Genomic DNA, 22,480 nt, shown 5'->3' with positions numbered 1-22,480 from the left:
TCATCACAAAATCTGATTTTTGAGGAGAGAGAGCCAAAGGAGCAGTACTGAGACAGGAAATGGGGAATCAAGGGAGGATGTTTTTAAGATGAAAGAGACTATGAGGATATTTTTAAAATTTATTTTTTAGTAATCTCTACACTCAACATGGGGCTTAAAACCACAGCCCTGAGATCAAGGGTTGCACACTCCTCCTGCTGAGCCAGCCAGGCACCCTGAGATTGGAGGATATTTTAGACACCCAGCCTTGGGTTTACAACAGGGAATAGCTTCAGCACCCACAGTGGGAAACTTAAGAATTCACCTGGATGATCCATTCGGATTGGAAAACCACAACAACAACTTTGTTTTCTGCATTCATGTTGCTTCTACTCAGTATTTCCAAGTAAACTAGGACCTCCTTCTCTCAGAACCTCAGGCACAGAGGGCTGTTACCTGGACAGCCTCTAAAATTCTCCTGGGGACTTGGTTTGTCCCACTGGGCCAAGACACACACAAGGAGTGAAGCTTTCTTAGCAGAGTGACCCACAACTGCCCCCAGGCCCCGAGCATAGATATCCTTAGATATCCTGAGCCTCTCCAGCCTGGGAAAGAAAGGACTTAGAGAACGCCAGAAAACAAAGAAATTGATCTTCCTTTTGTTTTTCTGGTAGCTGTGTTTTGGCAGAAGACAAAAGATGTAGAAGATTATGTGAGCAGTGAAAGCCTGTGCTCCCAGCCCTGAGAACAGATTTCTCGGGATTGATAGAGAGGAAGGTCAGAAAGAAGGGGCTGAGTTTAGAGGCATGTGCATTACTGAGAACAAAGGGAGCCCAAGGGCTGCCAGCCCCAATGGTAGATGCCAGAGCTTGAAGGAAGCCCTGACGTGGTTGGGCGGCAGAACAGACATCACTGTGTGTAGTGTTTAGTGAGCCTTGGGCAGCTCCCCCATAGGACTCCAGCTGCAGAGGAGGGAACCCCACCTCGTCCACTTCAAAGTTAGATACAGGGGCGCCTGGGTGGCTCAGTGGGTTAAAGCCTCTGCCTTTGGCTCAGGTCGTGATCTCAGGGTCCTGGTATCCAGCCCCACATCAGGCTCTTTGCTCAGTGGGGAGCCTGCTTCCCCCTCTCTCTCTGCCTGTCTCTCTGCCTACTTGTGATCTGTCAAATAAATTAAAAAATTAAAAAAAAAAAACAAGTTAGATATAACCCCAGTTCCTCATCTACACAATGGGAACAATAAACCCAACTGTAAGGGTGGCCTGAAGAACTAAATAAAAGCAGATAGATGGCCCTTTCAAACTCTCAAGCATTAAACGGACATAAAGGATTATTACTGAGCTTTAAAAAAATCGTAGGCAAGTGTTCGGTTCAGCCAAGCAAAGAGGAGCATATGGTTCTTATGGTGATCACCACTGCCCCCTTATTAATAGAAGAATATGAAATATGAATATGTAATATGAAATATGAAATATGTAATATGAAATTACAAAATAGGACAAAAATAAGTTCTAACTCTTCCCATTATAATTATATTGGTTCTTTTCCAAAAGGTCCAGTCCTTTAAAAAGCTATTTTTTTGAGATATAATTTACACATAATATTAATTTTAGATGTACAACATAATGTTATGAAATGACCAAGTCTGGTTAACATCCATCAAGACATACAGTTACAATTTTTTCTTGTAAAGAGAATTTTTAAGATCTTTTCTCTTAGCAACTTTCACATATATAATATAGTATTATTAACCATACTCACCATTACATCACCGCGACTTATTTATTTTATAATTGGAAGTTTATACCTTTTGACCACCTTAAAAAGTTTTGTTTTGGTTTAGATCCTTGCGGGTACAGAAGCCTGTGCTTATTAAGCTAAGTCAGCCCCAGGCTAGTAAACCGGAAATCCGAAAAGGCTATGGGCTAGGCAGAAGTCTGGGTCTCAGGGGTCTCTCCAACCCTATCAACACAGAGGGAGATAATGCATGACTGAATGAACCCAAAACATGAAAAGCAATTCTTCTGGAATGAGTCTCTTCAAGGCGATCTGAGGACAAGCATAGACAGAGGAGCCTGAACGGCAAGGAGGGTCCGGTGTCCCTAGACAGGCAGCATTAGACTGGGAAAACCGCAAATGCTAGCCAGGCCCGTACTTGGCCGCTGGAGATGACTCGGGCCAGGCCCCAAGAACTCACCTTAGGAGGCGTGCCCGGAGAGGGGCGGGGGAGTCGGAGAGGAAGAGGGCGGGGCTATTGCCGAATTACAATTGGGAGAGTGGAGGGACAAGACCCAGAGGGAGGGGCCGGGCCAGTCCGAAAGGGAAAGGAAGGGGAGGGCGCAATCATACCGGTAGGGCCAGAAAGAGGGCGAAACCGGAGCAGGGGAGAATTCAGGGGCAGAGAAGGGTGGGTGAAGGCCCGGAAAGCGGATGAAGCTGTGCGGCTACCTGCTCAGTCACCCAGCCAGGCCCAGACCCAGAAGGCGGGGCCAGGGCCCAAGAGGCGGAGCAGAGGCGTGTCCAAGGGCGGACATCCCGACAGGGGAGGAGTCAAGACGCAGGGGGCGGGACCAAACGCAGAGGGCGGTGATGTGGGCGGGGGCAAGGACATGGGGGCGGGCCCAGAGGCGGAGCAGAGGCGTGCCCAAGCCCGGAGGTGAGGACAAGGCGGAGTCAAGACCCAGGGGCGGATCCAAGACTAGAGGGCGGGGATGTAGGCGGGGAAAGGGACGGAGAAAATCCGGAGGCGGGGCCGGGGCGGGTCCAAGCCCGGAGGACCGAGCGGAGGCAGGAGCCGACTCCCGCCAGTAACGAAGATCAGACGAAGGACCGCTGCAGGCCTAGCAGGTGCAGGGCCAGGGCAAGCAGCCCGAGGAGCAGCAGCAGCCCGAGCAGTAGCCGTAGGAGCGTCCGCGCCGTACAGCCGCAGGGCCGCTGGCTCGTGGACCGCACATACTGTTCCACGACGTCGGTGAAGCGGAATTTGTCTGGCGCGTAGCCAAGCTGGGTGCGGGCCTTGGCGATCTGGAAGGTGTGCGTCACGGCCACGCTGCGCACCTGCGGGGAGAGGCGGGGCAGCCGAGGGGCGAGGCTATGCGGATGGGACGCACACTCCACGTTGTTTTACCGAAAAGGAAGAGAGGCCAGAGGTTTCCCTTTGGTCGCACAGTAGTTTCAAAGAAACCGTGGGCTGGATCTTACTCCTACGATGCAAGGGAAGGTTTCCTTTGTCCCTCCCATCTGCATTTTCCTCGTGGGCGCCGCCTCCAGGAGGCCTTTTCTGCAACTCCCCCAGCTTAACTGAACTTCTCAGACCCCCAAAAGGGAAGGCCCCACCCCCGCAGTTTCCCTTCCCCAGCCTAGCAAGGCGCTGGGACTCAGCAGGCACTTGCACATTCTTGGGTATGCTCTAGGAGAAGATGACCGCCCTCTTTGTGGCCTGGGTGCTGCTTTCCGGAAAAATCACCCCAGGAAACGCTCTAGGCTTCTCTAGCCACAGTCCTAGGGTGCAACCATCTTGCTCCCTCCCTGGTTAAGCTTCCCTAAAAGAGGAATTCAATTATACATAAATGATTACTCTCCAGGGTCTGGGCTGCCGTTTCTTCCCCCCTGCTGGAGCCTAGGCTTCAAGGGCAGTACTGATAGCTATCTATAACTGAATAGGCACTGTGCTTGGCCTTATCTTATTTAATTCCCTGAGGTGGTACTACACCATTTCCTCTTTTCATTTTTTTTCTCTTTACATATTTGAAAATTAAAAACAGAGAGGTTAATTGACTTGCTCAGAGTCACACAGATAACTCAGATTTCAGCCCATGCTCTTCCCTGCTATGCTTGGACTGGGAGGAGGCCCTCTCACCTCATTTCTTCCTCTCTTGTTCCTCAGCTGGACCCTGGGAAGGGGCCGGAGAGAGCTGCTCAATTCTCCCATGGCACAGAAACAGCCCCTGGCCAAGCGCTGCTAGTCTTGGACGCTTGTAGGGGAGAGGGCAATCTTGTCCCTTTTTGCCCCAAGTAGTAAGTTCAGGACCTTGGGGGATACAGCTGGGAGCTAGATCGGCAGGGTCCTGGACACAATGCCCTCAGGCTTAGATGTCACCTTCCTTAGGGAAGTCTAACTTACTCAGAACTGGCTGAGGTGCCCCTTCTGTGTGCTCTGAAGTTCCTCATGGTTTCCTCCAATACAGCCCTTATCGCAGTTGCCCGATTGACAAGCTGTCTTCCCCTTTGGACTGTGAGCTCCTTGAGGTAAGGGCTATGTTTTACCTTCGCTACACAGCACAATGCCTGGCACACAGTGGGCGCTCAAAAATGTTCAACGAATCAGACTCTGCAACTGGAGGACTGGTTAGTATACCACAGAATGACCAGCAGAGGGCGCCAGAGCCACAGTGCCCAGAAACCTCCTTCGCTAAAGAGGGATCCCTTACCCCTTGGTTGAACAGGGAAACCTGTAAGTGAAACCAGAAGGAGGGGAGCTAAGTCCCACCCAACCATAATTCAACAGCACTTGGGCAGCTGATCTACCTGATTTTGATTCTCGAGTCATTTCACAAGTTGATGGTTGAGCTTGAAAGCATTTAGGTCTAGTCTGGGTTCAAATGTCAGCTCCGCTACTTAAGCAAATACTCATGGGCGGTCAGCCCTCTGTGTGTCATTTCCTCTGGAAATGGAGATAACAACCTACAGTGTAGTAGTGAAAATGAAATGAGATAAGGCACAATGCCTGGCGTATCCATCACTCAACAGATGGCTGCTATCGTCACTCTCTTTTCCTCTGCTAGTCTGGATGGCCCAAAGGAGAAACCACAGGGAAGTCAGAGAGCTCTGAGCTTGAGTATGAAGCCAGTGCCAGAACCGCGTGACCCTGGACAAGTCACTAACTCCTTCAGTGCTCAGTTTTTCATAAAACACAATCATAATCTCTTACCTTTCCTAACTTAGCAGGACATCAGAGAGAATCAGATGAGAGTGTGAGCTCAGAGGATTTTGCAAGTAATGCCAAACACTATTTACAATGTAGATTAAAACATCCTCTTTCAGGGGCGCCTGGATGGCTCAGTCCATTAAGGTTCCACTCTTGATTTCGGCTCAGGTCATGGTCTCAGAGGTCATGATCCCAGGGTCATAAGGTCGAGCCTTGAGTAGGTCTCCACACTCAGCGCTGAGTCTGCTTGAGAATCTCTCTCCCTTTCCCTCTGCCCCTCCCCCCACTTGCACGTGCTCTCTCTAGATAAATAAATAAAATCTTTTAAAAAAAATCCTTGGGGCACCTGGGTGGCTCAGTGGGTTAAAGCCTCTGCCTTCGGCTCAGGTCATGATCCCAGGGTCCTTGGATCGGGCCCCACATCGGGCTCTCTGCTCAGCGAGGAGCCTGCTTCCCCCTCTTTCTCTGCCTGCCTCTCTGCCTACTTGTGATCTCTGTCTGTCAAATAAATAAATAAAATCTTGGTTTCAATCACTTACAAAATAAATAAATAAATAAAATAAATCCTCTTTTAGGGACGCCTGGGTGGCTCAGTCAGTCAAGCTTCTGCCTTTGGCTCAGGTCATGTTCCCAGGGCCCTAGGATCAAGTCCCTCATATGGCTCCCGGCTCTGCGAGGAGTCTGCTTCTCCCTCTGACACTCCCCCTTCTTCTGCTCTCTCTCTCTCTCTCCAATAAATAAGTAAAATCTTAAAAGACAAACAAACAAACAAACAAAAACGAAGTGACCAGGATGAGGGACCGGAGCTCATCACATTTCAGACCCGGCGAGCACTCAGCCTGAGCAAAAGCGCAGAGGTTGGGATGATTCTAAAGCTGGTGCTAGATTTGGGCCCACCTGGAAGGTTCTGAGACCTCAGCCAGCCATCCAGTTATGGCGTCAAAGGGGTGAGGGGTGGGGCCGGGGCAGGGTTTGGACCAGGAACTCCCCCTGCAGCTGCCCCTTACCTCGCTCCGGGTGAGCAGCGGCGGGACACTACAGATGGGCCTCAGGGCCAGGTGCAAATACTCCATCACCGCAGCTGTGTGGGGAGAGAGGGGCCAGTGACCAGGGTGCCTCCCTCTCTGGAAGCTCCCGGAAGGCCCTCCAGGACAAAGCAGTTGGGGGCATTATTTGCTTTGCTCCTGGGCATGGTAGGGGGCGGATTTCTTCACTTTGCCAAATTCTCCTGTCTTTGGATTCCTTTAAATCGGCAGGTCTCAGCACATGCTGGGGTGCCTTGTTTGGCTGTGAAGTGTGTCACGAGTAAGTTGTCATTAATATTAAAGGACTGACATTCGAAAATAAATCAGAGCAGATTCAGTTAGCTCAAATCATGCTTCGTCCTTTCACTTCTTCTGTTCCAGTGCAGTCTCTTGAGGAGGAGAGAGAGAAGGTGGAGCAGTGGTTCTCAATTGTGTGAACCACCGGATCACTTAAAAAAAATGCTCACCCCCACCTTCCTCTTGGTGATGCTGATGTAGTTGGTCTTGAGCTGGGACATTTTGATATTTTATAAGCTCTCCAGTGACTCGGATGTATAGCCAAGGCTACGAACTCGGGGGCGATAGCTTGCTGGGAAGTGGAAATGCATATACCGTCCTGTAAAACTACCAGAACCCAAGGCCGATCTCTTCTCAACTGGGGGTCAAAGAGCATCCATCACTGTGACAGTATTGGGCATGAGAAGTCACCCCGCATGCGGGGCCTGGTGGGCAAAAGTCAGCAGATCCCTGCCTTAAATGGCAAGCATCCCAGTGCATTTAAAATACAACTGATCGGGGCACCTGGGTGGCTCAGTGGATTAAGCCGCTGCCTTCGGCTCGGGTCATGATCTCAGGGTCCTGGGATCGAGTCCCGCATCGGGCTCTCTGCTCTGCAGGGAGCCTGCTTCCTCCTCTCTCTCTGCCTGCCTCTCTGCCTACTTGTGATCTCTCTCTCTCTGTCAAATAAATAAATAAAATCTTAAAAAAATAAATAAATAAAATACAACTGATCTATCGCTAAGGTTTTCCAGGAACGCAGCTGCTTGTGATTTGAGGGTCACTGTCCCCTGGGGCTGACAGCTCCATGCCTGACTCTGCATTCCAGCTGGAAGGAGGCCAACAGAGGTGGTGATGGGGGGCGGGGGGATTGGTGAGAGTAGAGACTGACCTGAAGGGTGAGGAAAAAGCTCCCCATACCCCAAAGGCAGCCTTGACTTTGGGGTGACCTTGGGGGACAAGGTGGCCCCAGGGGAGTGGCGTGATGCTTCCCACCACAGGCCCCAGGGCCGGGTGTGGGCTCTGGAGTCAGCCAAGCACAGGTGTGAATTCTGCCTGTCCCCCGTTCTCACTGTGGCCCAATCACACCCACCCTGCAGGGAGGACAGGGTTTATACCCAGCCAGGACGAGGGGGAGGAGGCTGCCAGACCAGGGCAGGTGGGGCTCGGAGCACCTGCCCCGGAGAGTGATGGTCTCCTGAGATCCTGTGTCCTCAGTGCCTCACTCAGCTCTGCCTACTCCTGGCCCTGGGCCTGAAATGAGGCGGTGCCATGCACCTGGCACACGGAGGGATTTTACTACACATACTCCTCTCCTTACCTGCTAGGTAAACCCAGGAAGTAGGCACCCGGATCCAGGGCTCGCTGTACCCCAGCTTCTCAAACTGCAAGGAAACATGGCCTGAGATGACAACAGGTCTTCCGTGGGCCAGTGTGAAAATGTCACATGTTCCCTTTACCCTGGGGCGAGCGGAAGTACCCTCTGACATCCTGCCTGCTCACCCAAGGGGGAAAACACCCTGCGGCCAGCACCAACCTGTGCCAGTCTTAAAATGAAAAACTTTTATCTAGAAAAGTCAAGTAGGGCTCGAATGCATGGGTCGGTTGTTTTTGTTTTTCTCACCGTAGCACATACCCTCCCAATGGCCATCCCCCGGCCACCCCATCCCTCCAAACCCCTCCACTCCAGCAACCCTCAGTTTGTTTCCTGAGATTAAGAGTCTCTTATGGTTCATCTTCCTTTCTGCTTTCGTCTTGTTTCATTTTTCCCTCCTTTCCCCTATGATCCTCTGTCTTGTTTCTCAGTTTCCTCGTATCAGTGAGATCATATGATAATTGTCTTTCTCTGATTGACTTATTTCGCTCAGCATAATACTGTCTAATTCTAGCCACATCATTGCAAATGGCAAGATTTGGGGGTTTTGATGGCTGCACAGTATATTCCATTGTAGATCTATACCACATCTTCTTTATCCATTCATCTGTTGAGGACATCTGGGCTCTTTCCATAGCTTGGCTATCATGGACATGCTCCTTCGGATCACTACATTTGTAATTTTGGGTAAATATGCATAGGTCAGGGGCACCCAAGTGGTTCAGTCATTAAGCGGCTACCTTCAGCTCAGGTCATGATCCCCGGGTCCTAGGCTCAAGTCCTGCATCAGGCTCCCTGCTCAGCGGGAAGCCTGCTTCTCCCTCTCCCACCCCCCCTGCTTGTGTTCCCACTCTTGCTGCGTCTCTGTCAAATAAATAAATAAATAAAATCTTTAAAAAATACATGCATAGGTTGGTTTTTAATCTGGGATCATTCACATCATTTAGTGACTACTGATGTCTGTCTATAGCCAAAGGCACTTATCCAGGGCAGCCGCTTGGAAAACAGTCTGACAGTTTCTCAAATGGTTAAACAAAAGGAGAACAGTTTGGCTGCTCCTCAAAAGGTTCAACAGAGAGCTACCACCAGACCTGGCAATCCCACTCTTGGGTGCACACCCAAGGGAAATGAATACGTACACACACAAAATACATATGCATTAATGTTCACGGCAGCATTAGTCTAGTAGCCCCAAAGTAGAAAAACCCCAATTTTCTATCAACTGATGAAAGGATGAACAAGATGTGGTATATCCGTGGAAGGGAATGTTTTCTGGCAACAGAACAGAATGAATACTGATACAATGCAGGCTACACATGGACCGACTTGGAAAGCACAATGCTGAAGGACAGAAGCCCAATACATTGTATCACATGGTTCCATTTATAGGACTTGTCCAAAGAGGTAAGTCTACAGAAACAGAGAGTAGGCTAGGGGTTGTGTGGGGATAGGGGTGAGGGATGGGGTAAAGGCATAATTTTGGGGGGGGGTCCTTTTTTGGAGGGTGAGGAACTGTTCTAAAATTGTATATGTGCTGCCGAAGCGAGCACGGAACTGTTCTAAAATTGATTATGGTGATGGTTGTGCAACTCTGAATATATTAAAAACCATAGAATTATGTGCTTTAAAATAGGTGAATTGTACAGTATGTGAATAATATCTCAACAAAGCTGCTGATCTCGTTATGCCTGAATGTCTCGAGGACAGATCCTCCAGCCCGGGGCTGCTGGTCGACCCTTTCCAGGCAGCGCTGGCCCCAAGAAGGGGTCTGTAGGGTACCGGACGAAGAGGCCAGGGTTCTCTGAGGTCCCGCAGCGTAGGAAGCCCCAGGGCTAGCACCTCCCTCTGTGGCTCAGTCTACCTTCTACTTAACCCCTGCGGAGCTCCATCGGACAGTATGGGGCTCTTACAAGCAACTGTGCACAGGGCAAGTCACCATAAATCAGGAATCAGGCTGGGAGGGACTATGGCAAACCAGGGGAGTACAGGGTCCCCTAAAGGGGCAGCCACACCCAGCTCAGGCCAGTTCCAGTTGTTGCCCAGTGGACACTATCAGCCAGAGCTGGTTTTTAATGTGAAAGCTTCTGATTTTCAGGACAGAGGAAAGGACGACATGACAAGGAGAGAAGATGTGCAGAATCCCTGACTTCTCACTCGGGGTGGGGGCGGGCGGATGTCTGGGCACCTACCAGGGGGGCCATCCACTCGAAGAGGTTGACGCTCTCCCCATCATTGATGTAATATGCCTGGCCACTCTGAGGGGACACACAGGGAGGGGAACAGTCAGGCACCTGCCCCCCAGCCTGACGCCACCCTTCCAGATGGCTCAGCAGCTGCCCCGATCCCCCCAGTTGCCCTGAGCAGCCGCTGAGAAGTCATGGCCATTTCCCAGCCTTGGGGACAGACCTGGGCAATTCCCTTTGAATTCGGGGGCGGTCACCCTGCCTAGGTGTGTGACCTCCATAGAGTCACTTAACTGCTCTGGACCTCAGTTCCCTCATCTGAGAAATGGGAAGAAAACAACAGGATCTCCCTCTTGCGCTGCTGGGAAGATTACATGGGATGGCGCATATAAGATTCTTAGCATCGGTGACCATGACGGCAGGACCAACACCTGTGTCACAGGGTGCCTGCAAGGGGCTCTCTGTAAAGACCCCTCACTCCGAGCCTCCCTGAGCCTACGGTCGTACTGACCATCTTGAGTCAGGGAGAAATGGGTGTGAGGCAGGAGTCCCCTAGGGGGATGAGGTGCCCTGCCCGCAGCCGCCTGGGTCGGGGAGGGGAAGGAGACTCACAGCCACGTAGCCCTTGGCCGCAGTGAGGGCCTCGGCCGCCAGCACGTGGGCCTGCACCAGATTGCGCACGTGCACCCAGTTCATCCGCGTCCTGCGGTCTCCGAAGCGGAACATGAACAGCCTCTTCTTGATGTGGCTCTGGAGGGAGTGATAAACACAGACTCAGGCCTGGAGTGGCTTTGAGTACTATTTATATGATGATGGCTCCCAAATTTCCAGCTCCCGGCAGACCCCTCTGGCCCAGACCTGTGTCCTGACATCGCCACGTGGTGGTCATTTGTCCGTGTCCTGGAGCAAGCGCGCCTGACCTTCTAGCTCCGGTTCGAGTCCCCCCCACCCCCACCCCCACCTCACTAGACAGCACCAGCGGCTCAGGCTGAAACCCTGGGGCCTCCGTCAGCCTTTTCTTTGCACTCCTCGTCCAACCCATCTGCACATCTCACTGGCTCTGCTATTTCACTCTGTCCAGAACCCAGCTGCTTCCCACCGCCGGGGCTGCTGGCCCCCTTCTCTCCCTGGAGACCGAAACAGCCTCCAAGCCTGTCCTCACTTCCACCCAGGGTCCCCACGCTTGCTCTCCACACAGCCAGGGGGATCTTCCCGAATCTTCAATCCTGTGTCTCCCCGCTCAGAACCTTCTGCTCGCCCACCCTGCCAAAAGAAGTCTTGACAACGGCCGAAGAGGCCCTTCTGATCTGGTCCAGCTACCTCTGTCTGCTACGAACTCCCCTGCCCACTGAGCTCCAGCCATGCGGGATCTCCCCTAGGGTGTGCGCCAGGCTCCCATCTCAGGGCTTTGCATTGGCTGTTCCCTCTGCCTGGAAGGCTCTTCCTCCCACCTGGCGTGATGCACCTGCCACCTGCCCAAGGAGGCTCCCTGGCTGCCCGGGCGCCCAGCTCCCATACCCTGCTCCCCCTTTCCGGTCTCTTTCCATCGCACCTCGCACCTTCAAACACTCATCATTTATCATGTTTACTCCCATCTCCTGTGAGAACAGAAGACCCTCCAGGGCACAAATTCTCTGTTTTGTTCACTGATCTGTGGCAAAGCCCAGAGCAGCGACTTTTCTCATTCCGGGGTTTGTACCCAAGCTGCCTACTCGGTTTGAACTACCTTCCCTCTCCCACCGCATTTCCTTGGTTCATTCTTCCTTCCCTTTCCAAACAGCACGGGCACCGTCCTGGACCTCCCCTGCTGGGCTCGCTCTGCTGTGCTCCTGTGTTCTCGTTCTTCCCTCCACCCAAGCCCGGCCACACTGGCTCCGTGACTGTGGCGTCTGTCTCCCTGACCAGGCTGGGAGCGATCTAAGGACAAGGCCCACAGTCCCTTGTAGCTGTATCACTGGCCCCTGACTCTGGAGGGAGGCTTTCTAGAGGAAGAGCTCGTGCTGGCAGCATGGGCTGAGCTCTTGTGCCCCCGGGGAGCCCACAGGCCCCCTCTGCTTCTCCGGGGTCGTAGCTCTGGGACTCCCTGACCTACACCTAACCCAAGCAGGCACATACGGAGACCTTTGTTGTTGGTGGGTCCGACAGGGGTCGGGACATCTCCCGGAACTAAGAGCCCCAGGCTTGGGATGTTGTTCCACAGAGAGACTGCGGGCTGGAAGGGCCCCGATCCACGCACACAGCAGCCAGGCTCATCCTGAGCCTCAGGCCCAGGGCCAGGCTGACGTACCGCCACGCGGGGCAGGTGCCTCTGCTCTTCAGGGCCGTAGATCCCTGGAGGCCGGAGCACACACGTCCGCAGAGTGCCTCCTCCTAGGACACAGGGAGGGGAGGTCAGGGGCCTGGGGCGGGGTGGTCCAGCAGGGAGACACAGAGATGCTGTCCACACCTCCTGGTCCTTGCCTGGTTATCAGGGAACACAGGCCCTTGGGGCTTCCTTATTCAATTAATTATTCTCATCGTCAGTTAGTCATTTAACAAACAACATTCAGAGGATGCACAACCTCTACCCCAAGCACCGGGGTCCTGGGAATCCAAGGACAACCAAGAGGAGAATCCAAGGATAACCAGGAAATGGTTCCTGCCCTCACGACACTCACAGGCCACTAACAGAGGTAAGCCCTGGGTGTGGGTATGTACACGGCCCATAAGAGTTCACCCAGCACTCGGCAGATGTAATCTCCTTTGTCTCCCTTGAGAGTCAACTGTGCCCATTTTACAGTGTACTTTGTCTCCCTTTGGGGGCCCCTCTCCCTCTGCGCAAGGTCTTAGGGGGCTGTCCGTCTGGATGCACCAGAAGTGTCACTGTCCCCTGAGGTGGTGGCCGTGGGACCCAAGCTGGGCCAAGGGCATATTCACACCCAAGAACATGACTCAGCATCACCGACACCAGGATCTGAAATCCTACGAGTGGGGTCACCCTGAAGAGGCTGGTCGCCACCTCCTGCTGCCCAGTCCCTGGGACTGCCCCGACCCTATCCATTCCGAGCCCTGGTGGTCATTTTTCTGGAAGTATATTTCCCAGAAACGATCCCACATCCTTCCACTACAAGTTCCTTTTCCCAGCAACTCAGCCAGGGCCGGTGTCATTGGTCATAGCCAAACACCCTGACTGCCTCCCCGCCAACATCCCCACTTTACCATGAGGCCAATATAGTGGGCTGAGTGGTGGCCCCCGAAAAGATAGGTCCATGTCCCGGAACCTGCGGATATGACCGTGTTTGCAGTCAAATGCTCTACCCCTGAGCTATACCCCCGATATGACCGTATTTGGATGCGTGTCTTTGCAGATATAATGAAGGATCTCAAAATGAGATCATCTTGGATTATCCGGTGTCCCCAAATCCAACATCTTTGTAAGAGACTCACAGAGAAGACACATGTGGACCCTAAGAATGCAGGGGCCACCATAAGCTGCTGAGACCAGGAGAGTCTCCCCTAAGCCTTTGGAGGGAGAGCAGCCCAGCTTGATCTCAGACACCTGGCTGTGAACTGAGAACCATGAGAGAAGACATTTCAGATTTTAGCCACCACGTTTGCCGTCAATTGTCCCATTTGCCCTGAGCTGAGATCTGCAGTCCTGCGGCTCCACGTCAGAGACCGGGGCCCTCCACGTTGGGTTAGAGGCAGAATCTCGGGGACCTGCTTGTGTTAGCAGGGACTGGCAATCATCCAGGTGATCATGGCTGGACTCCTGGAAGGCAGGTATCAGGTGAGCTTTTCTGTAAACAGTCTGCGGCTAATTTTAAACTCTGGGTCACCTGGGCATGGTGAGGGGAGGTCTGGTTGCAGCGGACATTGGCCGGCGGGACGCTGGGCAGCAACGTCAGGGAGGGGCGGAGCCCAGGGTATCCATGACTCCTGCGCACGGAAAGCTGAGGATGCTCATATAAATAATTCTTGGCCAAAGGATTAAGTGTCTGGTTTGCAGGCTGCTGGTCTGGCCAGGGAAAGCCCCAGGCAGAGAAGAGAATTCAACCACATAGTGTCAAACCCCTGGGAACACCCAGCTGGATGTGTGTTTGCACTGGGGTCAGGGGTCAAGGCCTGACAGGTCCAGGGTGACAGGGCAGGATGGGGAAGATTTTAGGGAAAAGAACCTGTGCTCGATGGCTTGCTCAGTTGTGGCAACCATGAAGCAGGATGGTTCAGCTCCAGGCCCTGGTGTTAGATTAGACCCCCCTGCTGTGGGGGGGGGTGGTTCAAATCCCACCTCTGCCACCTAACAGCTATGGGACCCTCAGGAAGTCTGTTCACCCCACAGCCCCGGCCTCACCCCTGTAAATCCACGGATCGTCGTTGCAAACATCCATCACTCTCCAAATCTATTTAGCTCCTGAGTTCATATACTTTAGACAGTAAGAGAAACCACGTTTTCCGATTCTTTTTCATTTCTGGATTTTGGAAAGCGAATAGTGATAATTTGGACGACAAGGAACTATCTGGATCAGTCTGGCTCCTGACTTTGGAAAGCAGGGAACCCCTCGGGTTCTTTTCATGCAGATGATGTGAAGTGTTACTGAGAACTCTGCACATAAAATGAGCATGTAAAACAGGGCCAGGAATATTGGAAGCGCTCAGCAAATGCAAACTGTCCATATTCCTTTTCTTTTTTCTTTTTAAACAGTGCCTGTTATTATTTTATTCTCATACGAGCTCTTCGAGGTAGATTCCATTATCATCCCCATTTTGTTACAGGTGAGGAGCCTGAGGCATGGAAAAAAGTATATTGCCCAAGATCACATCACAAAGGTAAGAGGTAGGTAGAGCCTAAGCCAGGGTGTGGGAACAGCCACTGTGTCATACTGACACCTGTCTATGTTCTTTTTTTTGTTGTTTTTAAGATTTTTGAAAGCGTGCCCTTGAGGGGGGGTGCAGAGAAAGAGAAAGAGAATCCTGACGCAGACTCCCCACTGAGAGGGGAGCCCAACACAGGGCTCAGGCCCCAGGACCCTGAGATCGTGACCTGAGCCAAAATCAAGAGTCTATGGCTTGGGGTGCCTGGTTGGCTCAGTGGATTAAGCCACTGCATTCGGCTCAGGTCATGATCTCAGGGTTAGCATTCGGCTCAGGTCATGATCTCAGGGTCAGGAGATCAAGCCCCGCATCAGGCTCTCTGCTCAAGAGCCTATGTCCTCCACTCTCTCTGCCTACTTATGATCTCTTTCTCTGTCAAATAAATAAAATCTTAAAAAAAAAAAAAAGAGTCGGCGGCTTAACTGCCTGAGCTGCCCAGAGACCCCCCTACCCCCATTCTATCTCTGTGACCACAGGAGGGAGCCGCGGCCGTATCATCCAGTAAATTACTGAACTTGGAGCCTTAGAGCCCTCGCTTGCATGGGCCTTCGGAGGTGCTATGCCTCATCCCACCATATTCAGGATTCTGCACTCTGTTAGCCTAAAGAGCATTCTTAAACTGGATCCTCTCCTACGTGGCAGAAAAAAGACCCACTTCTGTCTGGTCTCTTCCCTTGCTCAAGACGGTGAACAACATGAGGGCAAAGACTGGACCGGACTTTCTCAGGACTGTATCCCCGGTGGGGGCTGGGCACCCGGCAGGTGCTCAGAATCTGGAGTGATGAGGCTCTGGGAACTGTCCTTTCCAAGAAAGGTGAGCCTCAGAGACACAGAAGCTAAAAGCCGGACTCCCCCATGCACTCTGGGGGCGGTGGCAAGGCCCCATGGTACTCACCCGGGAGAGGAGTTCCGTTGGCCATGAGGGTCAACTGGTCGGCGATGGCTTTGGTTCGCGAGTAGTGGTCCATGTGCTGCCGGAGGACAGGGACAAGAGAGCCACCGGGCAGGGTTCGGCGACCCTGCTGGCACCGGGCCGGCCCCTCTGCTTCAGACCACACAGGGGTGAGATTCTGGGGACTCCCCCTGGGAAATGGCCAAGTCCTGAGCCCCAATGCCATTCCTGTCTCCCGGGGTGGCAGCCACAGGAGCAGAGTTTGGAGCAGTAGCAACAAGCAGGGTCCCTCCACTCAGGGAGGCTCCTGCCGGCGCCCAGGGCCTGCTCTGGGATGTGGGCGGATGCTGCACGTGGCTGGATGGACTTTTTCCGTGTAGTTCTTTAGTGCTCGTGGCTTTTCCCCATGACATCCCATTTCCTGCTCACCACAACCCCCCGGGGCAGAGGGGACATGCTCAGCTAAAGAACCAGAGGCTCAGAGGAAAGTGACTTGTGCAGTCTCACAGGTAGAATGTGGCTGGGCTGGCTCAAGGCCAGGTCTGTGTGATTTCAAAACCACCCTTGCTGCTGGCGTGACCCGCTGAAACAGGAGACGGGTTGTGCTACCCAGTTTTGGGGACCCCTTCTTCATGGGACTCACCCTGAGTTGAGAGGTTGACCCCCATTTTCCACCCATCCCGACCCTCTGGCCTGGGGGGGGGGTGTCCCAGGCCCTGTGGCCCCGCCCACCTCTCCTGGAAGCCAGGTACCTTCTCCAGCGGGAAATATGGCACAGAGTCCTCATCACCCTGTTCTATGGGCTTCCCGCCGAAAACGACGTTGACGGTGCTGGTGTAGATGAGCCTTGGGACCCGCCGACGGACACAAACTGCAATGACAGGGCACAGGGTAATACACACACACACACACACACACACACACACACACACAGAGCCCATGTGAATGGGGGTTTTCAGAGGAATTGGGACCCAGTCTTGGACACACATCCTGGTCCTGGGGTCCACCCAGAATGCAGAGGTGCTCAGAAGGGAAGGGATGTGGGTCATGTCCCTGCTCTGTGGGGCCCCAGGGGCCAGGCTGGCTCACTCCTTCTCAGTGTGGCCGTGGCCCCAGAGCTACCTTTTTGGGGACAAGTCCGAAGAAAGTCTCACTCGAAGGGGACACAGAAAAAAAGACACTCTAGAAGCAGAGAGAAAAACAGGACAAGGCAAGACATGCCCAGAGGCCGCAGGTGTGGGTCTTGTACTTTGGGGCTTCAGTGACTTTTCTAACCCCAAATCCCTGAAATGCAAACCCCACGCTGCCTGTGTCCCCAGACATGCTGTGGCCAGGCTGATCCACCCCACAGGGGGCCTGGGCAGGTCCGCAGTAGAGTGAGGATGTGCTGCTCGCAGGCCCTCCGCTGGCGTGGGCAGGGGGAGGGGAGGAGGGTCCCACCTCTGTCCCCCTGCCCTGTCCCCAGAGCTGGGCCTGTGGCAGGAAAGGGGACAGAGCAGGAAACACACAGCAGGTCACACTGAGCTCTGAGAGCCTACCACTGATCACCAGTTTGGTGCCTCCAACATTTATAGACTCAATCTGCTCTTTTTGCAGCTAAAAGACAAGAAGGAGGTGGGAGAGTCACGGTGCTGCTCAGGCCTGGTCGTGGAAGGCGGTAAGGCTGGGCTTCGGGTGGGGCCAGGCGGGGATGCAGACTGTCAGGGCTGGGCTCAGGAGCAAGGATCTGAGAGGCCCACGGGCAGGGCAGGAGCCCTGGGACCCAGGGCCCAGCTCTGCCACTGTCTCCCGGGAAGGCCAGCACACAGGCTCCATCCCCCACCTGGCCCTCAGCTCCCCCGCCTGCAAAGGGAGGGCAGACCCCCTTGGGCAGTCGGTAGGATTGAATACATCCGCGGGAGGACCTGGGACCCTGGGATGGTGTGTGACACAGAAAAGGGACCCAAAATGTGTGGGATCATTTCGTCACTCTGGAAGTCTGCGTTTCCTTGGCTGTTGGACAGGGTGACACTGTCCCCTGACCTCTAGCGAGGTCGGGGTGTGGTGTGAAAATAAAAACACCTCGGAGCACCTGGGTGGCTCAGTGGGTTAAACCGCTGCCTTCAGCTCAGGTCATGATCTCGGGGTCCTGGGATCGAGTCCCGCATCGGGGTCTCTGCTCAGCAGGGAGCCTGCTTCCCTCTCTCTCTCTCTCTGCCTGCCTCTCTATCTGCTTTGGATCTCTCTCTGTCAAATAAATAAAAATAAAATCTTTAAAAAAAAAGAAAAGAAAAGAAAACACCTCGTCTACACAGAGAAAGCTGCTTGTGTTCCCCGGGACAGGGCGACGCCTTTACATCTCCCTTAATTCTCACAACGAACTGTCTCAATTTTTAGACTATGAGTTTTTTTGTTTAATAAGTAATAGAATCACAAAGTTAAAAATAACTCAGGGGCACCTGGGTGGCTCAGTGGGTTAAAGCCTCTGCCTTCAGCTCGGGTCATGATCCCAGGGTCCTGGGATCGAGCCCCACATCGAGCTCTCTGCTCAGCAGAGAGCCTACTTCCCTTCCTCTCTCTCTGCCTGCCTCTCTGCCTACTTGTGATCTCTCTGTCACACAAATAAATAAATAAAATATTAAAAATAAATAAATAAATAGGGGCATCTGGGTGGCTCATCCATTGATCGACTCTTGGTTTCAGCTCAGGCATGATCTCAGGGGGGTGGGGGGGGCGCCCAGGGTTGGGCTCTGTGCCTAGCACATAACTTGCTTGAGATTCTCTCTTTCCCTCTCTGCTCCTCCCCCTCCCCCCTCATTCTCTCTCAGTAAATAACATACTATAAAAGTTATATTTAAAAAATAGAGTATTTTTTTTCAAACCCTCAAACAGTAAAAAAGGTGTACAGGAAAAAGGAAATTTCCTTCCCACTCCTGATTCCCAGCCTTCCCCCCAACCCTCCAGCAGAGGCAACACTGTTATAGTCCGTGTATTTCTAGAGATAATCTATACTTATGAATATCAGCACACATACACAAGTGAGCATATCAATATTTATCCTAGTTTCTTGCCTTTTTTTTTTTTTTATACAAACAGGAGGATACCAAACACTGTTTTTGTGCCATGGAAATTATTCTGTTATCAGCACATTCTGATAGAACTTCAATGTGTGGATACCTTACAATTTATTTAAACAGTCCTTAACTGACCTGAATTTACGTTACATCCCGTGTTTTGTTATTATGAACAAAGCTGCAAATGTAGTGTGATTTTGGAGCCTGAGGGTACCTCTGTATGTTCTGACAGGCCCCCTCACACTGAGGAGGTTCTGACGTGAAAACCAGTACAGACGAGGAAACAGAGGCTCAGAGAGGTTAAGTTAACTAGCCCCAGGTCCCACAGCTAGAAAGTGACGGAACTAGCATTTGGCCCCATGGATGCAAAATGCGGGCAGGGTTTTGTGTTAAGTCCTTCCTGGATCAGGTGTCCCCCATCCAAGTACTAACCAGGCCCCACCCTGCTTAGCTTCCGAGATTGGCTGAGATCGGGTGTGCTTGGTGTGGTTTGGCCATAGACTTTCCCCACTTAGGTGAAGGGTGATAATGAACAGGCGGCATGGTGGCAGGCGGGGTTGGGGGGGCGTGTATGTGGGCAGAACCAGGATCTGAAGACTGATCTGTCTAACTCCAGCTGCTGTATGCCGGGGGGAGGGGGGCTCACCTTCTCAGCACCAGACATTCCATAGGACGCCACATGGAAGACACAGTCCACCCCTTCGAAGGCACGATACAGGGCTTCCTCATCGCGGACATCTGCCTGAAACAGAGGAGGAAGAGACCGGGACCGGAGGTTTGGGTCCAAGGCAGAGATACCAACGGTGCACCTTGCCAGGTCCCAGCCCTGCTCCCCTGACCCCACCCTGGCCAAGCTCCTGTAGGAGAGGCTGTGGGACAGGAGGTACTAGATGATTCTACAGGGCGTCACTGGCTTCAGCGTCACTGGGCCCATTTATCAAGCTAAGTCGCAGGCGTTGTGCTGGCTGTTTTAGGCGTGCTGTCCCACTGATTCCCCATCGACCTTCGTGAAGCCTTCCTTCCCTGGATGAGGACATGGAAGCTCGAGATGTGGAGCCTTGTGGCCATGGTTGCCCGGCTGGCAAGGGCCAGAGCTTCAACAGTCCCACTCCAAGAGCCTGTGCTTTTCACTGACTTCACATCAGACTCTGTCCCCACACCTCCACCATGAGCCTGGGCCCCCCATCCGTTCCCCGAGATGCTCATCACTGCACCTGGATGAACTCGGTCCCTGGGGACAGCTCCCACCGTGGTCTGCGGAGGTCGAGCAGTAGGACGGAACTGCCACTCTTGGCCAGGCTGGAACCCAGGCTAAAGCCCAGGTAGCCTCCTCCTCCGGTCACCAGAACCTTCTGCCGAGGGGCCTGCATGTGTGCGGCCTGAGTCTTTAGCTGTGGGGCTGATGTGGTGGCTGTCTCTGGCTCACTGGGTTTGGGCCCAGTTCCAGACCCCCTTCTGGGCTGAGGGTCTACCCCTGGTCCAGGTAATGGTGCAGCTCCTGCCCTAGGTACTGGCCCAGGGACTGACCCAGCTCCTGCCCCAGGTCCCATACCCGGCCCAGGTCCTGACGTAGTACCAGGCCCTGGCCAGGGTCTGGACCCAGCACCAGGCTCTGGTCCAGTTTCCAGAACCACACCATGCCCTGGCCCAGGTGTGGACCTAGCACCAAGCTCTGGTCCAGTTTCCAGAACCACACCACGCCCTGGCTCAGGTCCGGACACAGCACCAAGCCCTGGTCCAGGTTCTAGAGTCACACCAGGCCCTGGTCCAGTTTGCAGAACCACAGCAGGCCCTGGCCCATGTCTGGACCCAGCACCAAGCCCTGGTCCAGGTTCCAGAGTCACACCAGGCCCTGGCCCATGTCCAGACCCAGCACCAAGGCCTGGTTCAGGTTCTAGAATCACACCAGGCCTTGGCCCAGGTCCTGACCTAGCACCAGGCCCCAGAACAGTAGCAGGCTCTGCTCTAGATCCTGAAACAGCACCTGGCCCGGGCCCAGGCCCTGACTCCGACCCCAGGCTTGAGACTCCTCCCCAGGCCTGGCAGACAGGGCAGCCCTTCTCGCCCTGGCCAGCAGCTCTGCATGCCTCTGGGAAGGAGCCTGCTGGGTTGGCCTTCATCCTTTCCTGAGCCATGCAGACCGAGGGATCTGTCCGCCTGCAGAGAAAAACAAAAGAAAGGATATTCTTGAGTTGTCTCAAGTCATGTGGAGTAGCAGGCTAAGGGGAACTCCTGGGGGGGCTCAGAGACACTCTGACTTTCCAGTGAAACTGCCCCTTCCAGAATTTTGAGAACTTTCAAGGTGCTGCTGTCTCCCTCAGAAAGAGTCAGAGACAAAGGCAGTCAGGCCTTGGGCTTTACAGCTGGGAAAACTGAGGTCCAAAGCCACTGCATGGCTGATGTTTACACCAAGCATTCCTGATTTCTCTACCAGTTCCTTAAAATCCCAGTTCCCGTGCAGCACAGATCCAAACAGGCCCAGGAGAACCTCACCAGACTGGGAGGTGACTGCTTTGTGACTGGGAAGATGGGGAGGGAGGGCTTCCTGGAGGAAGCGGGGGAAGGTAGAGGAGGGAGAGGAGGACGAGGAGGAAACCGGCACGCCATTCCAAGTGTCCAACGGCCTCTACCCCGAAAGCCGCTGCCTCGGGTTTTCCCGGGCCCGCTGGCACTACAGATCTGTCCCAGCCCTCTGCTGGCTTCATGGTCAGATGTGTGAACCCTGAGGTCCGGCACCGAGGGTCCTGCTGTCCTCACTGCAGACTCCAAATGAGCCAGGCTGTCAGTCACTGTCACCCCCATGGTCTTACCTCCACCCCGTGCCCACCCCCACTCCACCTGAGGACAAGGTGGGCACCAGGGGCCAGATAATCATCATCGCCAGTAATCATGGCAGCAACGGTGCCTGGGGGGCCAGCCATTGGCCAGGCCCTGGGGATAGAGACAGGTGTCTCTGCCCTGCATGATGCCTTCTGGGTGTAGAAAAGAACAGGCCCCGAGTGACTGAGTGATGAGCCCCATGGTTGTTGCTGGTCGTGTCATGGGGCAGGGACCCTGACAGCTATAGGGACTCTTATCTTTTAGTCTCCCTTGTCACTGCCCTGCTCTTCAAAGTTGCAGGCGAGGGACCCAGTCCCACCCTGCACGATCACTGGCACTCATGGGTTTAACAGGGGGGAGACACACCAAATCTGAGTCTAATTCCCCGGTAGAGAGGGGAGAGGAGGCAGCCCCTTCTCTACTCAGGACTCTGTTCTGGGGACGGGTCTCTGGGACCAGAGCCATCTTCCTAGCCCATGCAGATGCTTTTTGTGTGTGACCAACACTGGGTGTGCCCTTAGGCAAAATCCTTAAAACCTCACTGCACCTTGGTGTCCACAGCTGTAAAATGGACCCAAACAATCCTGGCTGCTCCCTCCGCCTCATGGAGTGCTCATGAAAGACCAGATGCCAGAGCCCTTGGCAAACCACTGGAAAGCCTGCTCCAGGAGGGCCTCGTTCACTGCAGCACCTGGAACAGTGCTGGCGCCCACAGGTGGGAAGCAGCTGCTGGTTGCTAAGAGCTCTTCTGCACCTGGGACCACGGGGCTGACTCCAGCCACGACGGCACTATATTCTCCTGGCAGTCCTGTGCACTAGAAGCTACTGTTCCCATCACCCAGAGCTGGAAACTGGGGCTCAGGGAACATTCACAAACTTTGATGGGATCTCAATAAATGGGTCGGCCTGGATCCAGGTCACTGGGGACCCAAAGTGGGGTTTGGTGAAAGGAACTGGGGAAGGGGCGTCAGGGACCTACCCTTGTCCCATATTGCCTCGCGGGGACGGGCAGGAGAGGGTGCTCTCCACCCAGAGAGCAGACCGGCCCCGCAGCTCCCGGTGTGTCCTCTGGGGACCCCCCGCCCGCCGCGCCCCC

The 22,480-nt window shown here is 53.7% G+C and overlaps 1 protein-coding gene across 1 annotated transcript; it reads right to left on the bottom strand.

Moving 5' to 3' along the window:
- Positions 1–2,796: 2,796 nt before the first annotated feature.
- Positions 2,797–20,684, bottom strand: SDR42E2 (short chain dehydrogenase/reductase family 42E, member 2). The gene is made up of 12 exons (XM_045992944.1): positions 20,630–20,684; positions 19,779–19,963; positions 19,211–19,306; positions 17,050–17,107; positions 16,264–16,382; positions 15,515–15,590; positions 12,053–12,135; positions 10,378–10,515; positions 9,772–9,837; positions 7,529–7,592; positions 5,914–5,987; positions 2,797–3,036 (listed from the first exon to the last, which is right to left on the bottom strand). Exons 1-12 carry the CDS (start codon positions 20,682–20,684, stop codon positions 2,797–2,799), a joined length of 1,254 nt encoding a protein of 417 aa, XP_045848900.1.
- Between the last annotated feature and the right edge of the window lie 1,796 nt (positions 20,685–22,480).

Source organism: Meles meles, chromosome 21 (genome assembly GCF_922984935.1).
Source record: "Meles meles chromosome 21, mMelMel3.1 paternal haplotype, whole genome shotgun sequence".
Classification (NCBI taxonomy): domain Eukaryota; kingdom Metazoa; phylum Chordata; class Mammalia; order Carnivora; family Mustelidae; genus Meles; species Meles meles.
Note: the sequence above shows the minus strand (reverse complement) of the source record. Positions and strands in the feature narration are given on the sequence as shown.